This window comes from Stomoxys calcitrans, chromosome 1 (genome assembly GCF_963082655.1).
Source record: "Stomoxys calcitrans chromosome 1, idStoCalc2.1, whole genome shotgun sequence".
Taxonomy (NCBI): Eukaryota; Metazoa; Arthropoda; class Insecta; order Diptera; family Muscidae; genus Stomoxys; species Stomoxys calcitrans.
This window is the reverse complement of record NC_081552.1, coordinates 266,120,075-266,130,078: the sequence shown is the minus strand read 5'-3', so window position 1 is coordinate 266,130,078 and position 10,004 is coordinate 266,120,075. Positions and strand designations below refer to the sequence as shown.

At 39.3% G+C, this 10,004-nt stretch overlaps 2 protein-coding genes across 2 annotated transcripts; both read left to right on the top strand.

The window, feature by feature from the left end:
- The first annotated feature begins 524 nt into the window (after window positions 1-524).
- Window positions 525-1,939, top strand: LOC106092789 (snurportin-1). Its single transcript, XM_013259716.2, has one exon. The coding sequence runs from the start codon at window positions 627-629 to the stop codon at window positions 1,749-1,751; it is 1,125 nt and encodes a 374-aa protein (XP_013115170.2). The 5' UTR covers window positions 525-626; the 3' UTR covers window positions 1,752-1,939.
- A 19-nt stretch (window positions 1,940-1,958) lies between these two features.
- LOC106092788 (serine-rich adhesin for platelets) lies at window positions 1,959-3,950 on the top strand. The gene is made up of 4 exons (XM_013259714.2): window positions 1,959-2,193; window positions 2,265-2,450; window positions 2,502-2,570; window positions 2,641-3,950. The coding sequence occupies exons 1-4, from the start codon at window positions 1,963-1,965 to the stop codon at window positions 3,910-3,912; spliced, it is 1,758 nt and encodes a 585-aa protein (XP_013115168.2). The 5' UTR covers window positions 1,959-1,962; the 3' UTR covers window positions 3,913-3,950.
- The last annotated feature ends 6,054 nt before the right edge of the window (window positions 3,951-10,004 follow it).

The window sequence follows — 10,004 nt, the reverse complement described above, 5'->3', positions numbered from 1 at the left end:
ATCTAAACATAACTGTCAAACGCAGCTCGCGGAACATTTAAAGATTTGCCCGACTATTCCGAAATTTCAGAATAGAAAATTAACCCTTATATGGGATTTGACAATTGTTCACGTGAAAAGCCAAATACCATAACCAACCCTTAAGGCTGGTATTGTGTTCGCTTTCCGCAATATTTTCGACGCTTATTTTTATAATAGATTTTAAAGCAAAAAACATGCTGTTATCATTCAGAAGCACATTGTCTTATTAATATTGGTAAAAATTTAATAAAATTGTTATATTATCATTGAGTAATTGCGAAACACATGGGCTTCAAGGGTGAAAAACGAATTTAGTACCAGCCAATAATGGGTGAATGAGGGACCATTTTTTGCTGTGGTTGGAAATTGTTATTGATTTCTCTCCAATGTAGATTTTACATTACTCAAATTCACAATACGTGATTACGACTTTACTAATTGTGGTGCTATACTCACATCAGTTAGTAACCGGTATTTCACAATGACAATCACATGAAATCAGCTGTTTTTAATTGTTTCCACACCGGGGACGCATATTTTGACCCAAACTATTTGTTTGTATTTCTTTGACAAAGGTGTTCCTAGAACAATCCTGATATCGGACGATGCATAGGGAATTGTACAAGCAAAATATCAGCAGTAGTGAACGACAGGAGCTTCGTCGTCAAAAGCTATTGCAAGAGCAAAGGAACAGACGTCTGGAACAGCAGGACGAACTGCGTGAGCTGCCTTTGTTACAAAGGAAGGAAAGCAATGGGCGTAGTAAATATAAGAAGCATAATTTCCAAGATTTGTATGGCACCGAAATATCTCTTCAGTTTTCGGAATGGATGAAGGAGAAGCCAGAGAATTTGGCCGAATGGTTTTTGGTGCCCTGCCCCAAGGGTCAAAGGTGTTTGGTAGTTTCGGCGAGGGGACGCACGAAAATGTTTAGTAAAAACGGTCGTCACCGAATGTCCTTTAAATCCATTCTTCCCGGCGGTGGGGCTTCTGTCAGAAGTGCTGGAGGATTTTCCATTTTGGACTGTGTCTACAACGAAGATATGGGTGCATTTTATGTCCTGGATGTCTTGTGGTATGGCAAACAAAGTTTCCTTGATTGTGAAGCTCAATTCCGCTTCTTTTGGCTCAAGTCTAAATTTGAAGAGCTGCAGGAGGAGGAGGAGTATAATACAAAGAATATTGAAAATATTAAGCAATTTTTTCTATTGGAAAGCTGCGATATGTGCAACGATGAGTCGATTGCGCGGGCTCTACAATGCTATCCACTGTGGGCGGAAAACCAACCACAATTGGATGGTTTTCTGTTCTATCATAAAGAGTCCAGTTACACCTGCGGCTCCACACCACTTGTATGCTGGCTTTTCCCCTTTATGGTGAATGATGTTTTGCAAATGTCGGTTAGCAACCAATACGAGATACCACCTAACTACTCCACCCCTTTGTTCTATATGGAGGAGTTTGACAGAGAAATGGCGCGTAAACGGCAAAAGTGGCAGTCAAAGAAAATGGATTGCAGCAATGACACAGATTCCTTGAACTCTTCGATATGTTCGAATTCTCAGACCAACACAGGTGGTATGGATTATCTGAAAGAAGAGTTGGGCGAAAGAGCGGAGCAGCAAAACACGACAGAGGACATGATGATGGGAGGCAAGCAAGTTGACTCTTTGCAACACATAATGAATGCGGAGCGCCTGTTAGAATTGGAGGGAATTGCAGAGCTATGAATGAATTTCTACCTTTGGGGGGAGATTTTGCTCGGACTTGCGCACTAGAGTTTGCAAGTTAGGACATGTATGCACACGAGCATTGTCTGGGCACTGAAACTGTAAAGAAGCTTAACAGTGCAGAAGAAAATGAAGAGTCGCTTGCAAAACCAAAGAAAATAATAAATTGTGAGAAATAAAAACCTTAATTGAATTTGTTTTAATAATTACCATGGTCATCCAACGCGGTTGGAAAATATTGAGTGATGCTGGTTCTACTTCCGCTTCTTCTACCGAAGCAAATAGATCTCCCACAGGTTTAAACTCCTCGTCTGATGATTCAAATTGCTCCAATCAAACTACTCATTCCATGGTCACTAGTGCCAGTCCTGTAGCGAGTCACCATAAATTAGAGTCCATCATTAACAGTAACGAGTCCTGCACCAATACTGGCAACATCATGGTAAGTAACAGCTATCCCTATACCAGAACCACATTTTATGCCTAAGATTTGGGTTATTTTGTCCCTTCCAGAAGTTCGTTACAACTCCACAAATGGCAGAAATGACGCTACAAAAGCTACGCCAACGCTTCTCCAATACAACACCAATGAGCAGTTCATCAGCAGAGTCTGGCATGCGTTCACTGGAATTGGTTCGTATTGCTGTGCAAACTGCTTTCGACAAGGAAATAGATGAACTGGTGAAACAGTACATCGAGGTAAGTGATTTTGTCAGTGTGTGCCCTTAATTAAAGTTCTTGCACTTGCAGACGTACTTTAAGCCAGCCTTTAACAACATCAAAGAAAATTTGGGTCAAGGTGCTGTCAACGAAGACGCGGTAAGTGAAAAATACTACAAACCGAGATTTCAAATGGAATCATTTCTTTTTTGTACCACTTGCCATTTAGCTTCAGAAAATGTCCTGTGCTCTGCTAGAAAACGCCAAGTCACAGTATAAAATATTGCGCTTTAAGCCTCAATCCTCGGCTCCAATAAACAGCAACTTGGCAACAGCAATTTCTGGTGTCCAAGATAATAATTCAATACGAATGGCTTTAAAGAGACCAGCACCCAATAAGCCCTCGGCTACAGTCATAGAGATACAGAAACGATTCTTTCCAGACAACATGATAATTAAAACCACATCCACCGCAGCAGTTGCACAGCAGCTAAATCCCCCACAAATAATACCTGTGGTGGGCACTCTGGTCCAAAGCCAGTCGACGACGACTTCCTTTGTGCAGCAACAACAGCATTCTAGCCAACAAAAAATACAAGCAAACGTTGTGGTGCCACAACCACCCAGAAGACAAATATTCTGGAACACCGCCCACATATCGACCAGCACCAAATTTGTTTTAGATGTTCAAGCCAACCAGGCCTTTGGCTTTGGCGCCGAAAAAGAGCGCCGCTTGGCAAGCAAACATCCTGAGCTAATCCGCTACTTGCCAGATAACGAAGACCGCGATTGGTTGGTCTCGCAACAGATAATACCGCAACCGAATCGAAATTCACGTTTTCTCTTCTTGATCTACGATGAAGTGTGTCGCCTGTATCAAACCCATGAAGCGTACAAATCTAAATCCTCCATAGATTTGTCAGTAATGATGACTTTTACCGTACCGGACTTTATGATACAAAAGATGAAAATCTTCTTTGTGGATTTAAATATAAAGAGCCGAGGGCTAATAACCAACTCGTATTCGATAGGAGGTGGCGTACCTCCATCTGTGGCACAAAGCAACAGTCATTTGCGCAATGCTTTGCTATTGGGTACAACCACCACCACCACTACCACTCAGACGTCAGTAGCCGGAGCGGGAGTAGCATCACCATCTTCTTCAGCAACATCTTCAAATGTCGCCGGTGGAACCATGACGACAGAAACAGTTTCAACCGGTAATTTGTCTTCAACACCAGCGACATCATCGAATATACCGACATCATCATCATCGTCGTCATCCACGTCATCGGCTTCTTCATCAAACATAACCTCTACCGACGGTTTGTTGCCACAGAAAAGCAAATCAAGCAATTTGAGTTCTTCCCATGCAACCTTGACAGCGCTCTTAAACAATTCCACACCAGCAACAAATGAAAAGTCCAACAATACATCGGCATCCACCACTTCCAATTTAGCTTCATCCACTCCAACTTTGTTAAATAAATTAAGAAAATAAAGGGAACAGAAAAACTTGCAATTGGAAAAAGTTGATAATGGAAAGTGTCGTTAATGTTGGGCGAATTGGGTTCACCATTATTCACAATTGACTCCTACAATGAGCTTTTTTTACCTTTAACATAATTATTAACGGAAAAGCATACTTTTTTTGAGATGAGAGTCTTGACATACGAAGTGGAATCGTTGTGGTGAAGGAGTTTTCTTACCTCCAAATATTACATGGCTCAAATATTACACGACTTTTTATTTTACCCTCCACCATAGGATGGGCAGCTATACCTAAATATAGTCAGATCTGAACCATATTTGGAACGGATATCGGGGGACATAAAACTACCCACTGTTTCAAATTTCAGCGAAATCGGGTAATGAAAACTTTTTTTATGGGCTTCAGACCCTTTATCGGCAGATCGGTCTATATGACAGCTATATCTAAATTCAGTCCGATCTGAACCATATTTAGGTCAGATATCAGGAGGCGTAAAGCTACTCACTATTTAAAATCTCAGCAAAATAGGATGAAAAATAAAGTATTTATGGGCGTTAGACCCTTTAACGGAAAATCGGTCTATATAGCAGCTATATCCAAATGTGGTCCGATTTGGCCCGTTCAAGTACTTTACCAGCGTGCTTCAAAAAGACGTATCTGAGCCAAATTTCAGCTTAATATATCAATTTTTGAAGGCCGTAGAATGATTACAACAGACGGACGGACAGGTGGATAGACGGACAGATATACGGACATCGTTAAATCGCCTTAGAATTTTACGACGATCCGAAATATATACACTTTGTAGGGTCGGAAATTGATATTTCGATGTGTTGCAAACGGAATGACTAAATAAATGTAAGCCCTATCCTACGGTGGTGGGTATGAAAATATTGTAAATTATGGTCCTAGGCTATATCTCAACAAGTAAAGGCGTGCTAAGTTCAGACAGTGCCGAATCTTATATACCCTCCACCATGAATCGCATTTGTCGAGTTCTTTTCCCGGCATCTCTTCTTAGGCAAAAGAGGATATAAGGAAAGATTTGCTCTGCTATTAGAGCGATATCAAGATATGGTCCGGTTTGGACCACAATTAAAGTATATGTTGGAGACCTGTGTAATATGTCAGCTAATTCGAAATAGAAATGCGCCCTTTGGGGGCTCAAGAAGTAAAATATTGGGTTGCCCAAAAAGTAATTGCGGATTTTTTAAAAGAAAGTAAATGCATTTTTAATAAAACTTAGAATGAACTTTAATCAAATATACTTTTTTTACACTTTTTTTCTAAAGCAAGCTAAAAGTAACAGCTGATAACTGACAGAAGAAAGAATGCAATCACGGAGTCACAAGCTGTGAAAAAATTTGTCAACGCCGACTGTATGAAAAATCCGCAATTACTTTTTGCGCAAACCAATAGGAAACTCCGATATATATGGGAGCGGTATCAGGTTCTAGACCGATTCAGACCATAAAAAACACGTATGTTGCTGGTCATGAGATGATCCGTCGTACAAAATTTCAGGCAAATCGAATAATAATTGCGATCTCTAGAGGCTCAAGAAATCAAGATCCCAGATCGGTTTACATGGCAGTTATATCAGGTTATGAACCGATTCGGACCTTATTTGACACAGTTGTTGAAAGTACGAATAAAATACGGCATGCAAAATTTCAGCCAAATCGGATGCGAATTGCGCCCTCTATTGGCTCAAGAAGTCAAGTCCCCAGATCTGTTTATATGACAGCTATATCAGATTATAAACCGATTTGAACCATACTTGGCACAGTCGTTAGATATCAAAACAAAACACGTCGTGGCAAAATTTTATTCCAATCGGATAAGAATTGCGCCCTCTAGAGGCTAAAGAAGTCAAGACCCAAGATCGGTTTATATGCCAGCTATATCAGGTTATGGACCGATTTGGACCAAACTTGGCACAGTTGTTGGAAGTCATATTAAAATACTTTATACTAAATTTCAGCCAAATCGAATGAGAATTGCGCCCTCTAGAGGCTCAAGGAGTCAATATCCCAGATCGGTTCATATGGCAGCTATATCAGGTTATGTACCGATTTGCGCCATACTTAGCACAGTTATTGGGAGTCATAATAAAATACCTCATCAAAATTTCAGCCAAATTGGATGAGAATTGCGCCCTCTAGAGCCTCAAGGAGTCAATATCCCAGATCGGTTTATATAGCAGCTATATCAGGTTACGAGCCGATTTGCGCCATACTTAGCTCAGTTATTGGAAGTCATAATAAAACACCTCATGCTAAATTTCAGCCAAATCGGATGAGAATTGCGCCCTCTATTGGCTTAAGAAGTCAAGATCCCAGATCGGTTTATATGACAGCTATATCAGGTTACGAAACGATTTGCAACATACTTAGCACAGTTATTGGAAGTCATAATAAAACACCGCATGCTAAATTTCAGCCAAATCGGATAAGAATTGCGCCCTCTAGAGGCTCACGAAGTCAAGACCCAAGTTCGGTTTATATGACAGCTATATTTGGTTATGGACCGATTTGAACCTGAATGCTTGGCACAGTTGTTGGAAGTCGTAACAAAATACCTCATACATAATTTCAGCCAAATCGGATGAGAATTGCGCCCTCTAGAGGCTCAAGAAGTCAATATCCCAGATCGGTTTATAAGGCAGCTATATCAAAACATGGACCGATATGGCCCATTTACAATCCCAACCGACCTAGAAGTATTTGTGCAAAGTTTTAAGCGGCTAGCTTTACTCCTTCGAAAGTTAGCGTGCTTTCACCAGACAGTCGGACGGACGGACATGGCTAGATCGACATAAAATGTCACGACGATCAAGAGTATATATATTTTATGGGATTTCAGACGAATATTTCGAGTAGTTACAAACAGAATGACGAATTTAGTATACCCCCATCCTATGGTGGAGGGTATAAAAACAAGAGCTGTTGGTGCTGTTGGATTTGGAAAAATACACGACACAGAAAAAAAGAAACACACCGAGAAAGCGTACAACTGTTTCATTTTGTTGACTAGTGTAATTATTTGCTTTAATCTAGAAAAATAAAAAAAAAATATTTAAAGTGCGGCTTGGCCCTTCAATACCCATGCCAAATAGTTCAAAATCATTAAGTCAAAAGACAGTTATGGTTTCTATATAAACTGATCCACTAAACTGACTTCTTAAGCCCCTGGAAACCTAAAAATTTGCAATAGAAGTATCAAGTTGGGTCCTTATATATGTAAGGACCTAATGGGAAATAGGAAAACGGATATGAAGTTTTGAGCCGCTATTAGGGCAAGTATTATTTGTATAACCCTTGACCTTTAAACCAAGGCTTAAAAACACCCATGTATACATAAATGAAAACCTTATGTTATCCATGGTGGAGGAAAGAACATTTTGATTTAATTTGCAAATTTAAGACAACATCTGAGTTCCTAATCAAGAAGTTCTTGTTAATGAGAATGTTTCAATGACTTGAAAATTATGACTTGGAAATCTTTTGTAGTGTATTGTTATGAAGAAAACAACAAAATAACTTTGATATACGGCAATATTTTCCATAACCAGTTTGCGGCGAAATATTTCATTCTACTGAAACAATAAATATGTAAATTATTCAATAGTTATTGCCAGTTAAGCCTGACAATGTGTACGAAAGTGAAAATAAACCCTCAAAAGGTTTTGGCCAATTCTGTATTGATAAAACGTGACCATCTTTTGTCCACATTGTTTGGATGATAACATAGCTATCGGCTAAATTTGTGTAGCATATTTAAGCAAATTAGTTTAGTAATCATTAAAGTTTTACGCTTGTTATGTTGAACTAACACAATAAGTAATGTATTTGTGTTAAGAAAGAAATTTATGTTACGAGGGCAGCTCCATAAGTTTCTGGCCGAGACAACTCTAGGTGTTGCCAAGACCATTGCGAAGTTTGACATTTTCTACCATAATCTTACTCAGAACGTGTTGAGGTACGACCATCATTTGTGTTGTTTACAGTTACTTGAAAAAATTAATCTGACAAACCAGTAAGGAAAGGCAGAAGAACTATTTAATCCCCTACACCTACCCTATAAGTACAAAGTGGGAGCTATGTCTAATACCCGACCCATTTTGATGGACCTCGTGGGATGTTTTCGGATGGGTTAAAAGCTACATTTATTATCAGATTTTGCTGAAATTTGGGACAGTGAGTTGTGTAAGACCTTTCGACATCCTTCGTTAATTTGGCCCAGATCGGTCCAGATTTGGATATAGCTGCCATATAGACCGATCCTCCGATTTAGTGTCTGAGGCCCATAAAAGCCACATTTATTATCCGATTTTATTGAAATTTGGGGCAGTTAGTTGTCAATTTGACCTTGATCGGTTCAGATTTGGATATAGCTGCCATATAGAGCGATCTCCCGACTTAAGGCTTTGGACCCATAAAAGGCGCATTTATTGTCTGATGTCGCCGAAATTTGGGACAGTGAGTTAAGTTAAGTCCCTTGACATACTTCTGCAATATGGCTCAGATCGGTTCAGATTTGGATATAGCTGCCATATAGATCGATCCTCCGATTTAGGGTCTTAGGCCCATAAAATTTAGGCCCAATACATTTATTATCCGATTTTGCTGAAATTTGGGACAGTCAGTTGTCTATGGCCCTTCGATATATTTCTTCAATTTGACCTTGATCGGTTCTGATTTGGATATAGCTCCCATATAGACCGATCTCTCGACTTAAGATTTTGGACCCATAAAAGGCGCATTTATTGTCCGATGCCGCCGAAATTTGGGACGTTGAGTTAAGTTAAGTTCCTTGACATACTTCTGCAATATGGCACAGATCGGTACAGATTTGGATATAGCTGCCATATAGACCGATCCTCCGAATTAGGGTCATAGGCCCATAAAAGCCGCATTTACTATCCGATTTTCCTGAAATTGGGACAGTAAGTTATCTTAAGCCCCTCGATACCTTTCTTCAATTTGGCCCCGATCGGTTCAGATTTGGATGTAGCTGCCATATAGACCGATCTCTCGATTTAAGGTTTTGGACCCATAAAAGGCGCATTTATTGTCCGATATCGCCGAAATTTGAGACAGTGAGTTGTGTAAGGCTCTTTGACATTTTTCTGCAACTTGGCCCAAATCGGTCCAGATTTGCATATAGCTGCCATGTTGACCGATATCTCGATTTAAAGATTTGTTCCCATAATAGACGCATTTATAATCCGATTTCACTGAAATTTGACACAGTGACTTATGTTAGGCTTCTCGACATCCGTGTCGTATATGGTTCAGATCGGTTTATTTTTAGACATAGCTACTTAAAAGACCAATATTTTGTTATACACAATTGAACATTGACTTGTACTTATTAGTATTTGGTCCAAATCGGAACATATTTCTATATGACTGCTACGGGACATAAGGTATGCAATTTTCGCCGGATTTTGATGACAGGTGGTTCAAATATATACCCGAGGTGGTGGGTATCCAACGCCTTTTTACTTGTTTAAAGACAAGATTTTCTGTTGACAAAATTTAAATAAAAAATTGTTTATACGTCAATAAAATTTTTTCTTAACTCAAAATGCCAATGAAATTTGTAATGTATAAAGACAAAACCACGGCGTATTTAATGAGGCGCATCGGCTTTAATTTGGTCCAGATCGGTCCAGATTTGGTTATAGGTGCTATATAGTACGATCTCTCGATTTAAAATCTTGAAATTTCGTTGAATTTGATCAGATCCAATATTTTATTCTACAAAATCCAGATCACATCCAATATTTTATTCTACAAAAATGAACAGTGAGTTCTATTTATTTGACCACTTAATGTCTGTGCCAATTTTGAGTGCATAAGTTATTCAGTTTTCACCGTATTGTGACTAAAGGTGGTTTACATATACACCCTAGGTGGTGGGTATCCAAAGTTCGGCCCGGCCGAGCTTAATGCCTTTTTACTTGTTTGGATCTTCAAATAAGGTACAAAGGCAACTGCCTAACTTTCAAAGATATTTTGACCTGCATTTTAGATTTTTGTCTTTAATAACAAGACGCAAAGTTAATCAACTGCTAAACCACTATTTAAAATAAA

What these genes read in the sequence shown, in the direction of transcription:
- LOC106092788 (XM_013259714.2), top strand. Translation starts at nt 1,963, where the DNA reads ATGGTCATCCAACGCGGTTGGAAAATATTGAGTGATGCTGGTTCTACT. An exon ending in CCAATACTGGCAACATCATG is followed by an intron (nt 2,194 to 2,264) that starts GTAAGTAACAGC and finishes TGTCCCTTCCAG; the next exon opens with AAGTTCGTTACAACTCCACA. An exon ending in GTGCTGTCAACGAAGACGCG is followed by an intron (nt 2,571 to 2,640) that starts GTAAGTGAAAAA and finishes CTTGCCATTTAG; the next exon opens with CTTCAGAAAATGTCCTGTGC.
- LOC106092789 (XM_013259716.2), top strand. Translation starts at nt 627, where the DNA reads ATGCATAGGGAATTGTACAAGCAAAATATCAGCAGTAGTGAACGACAG.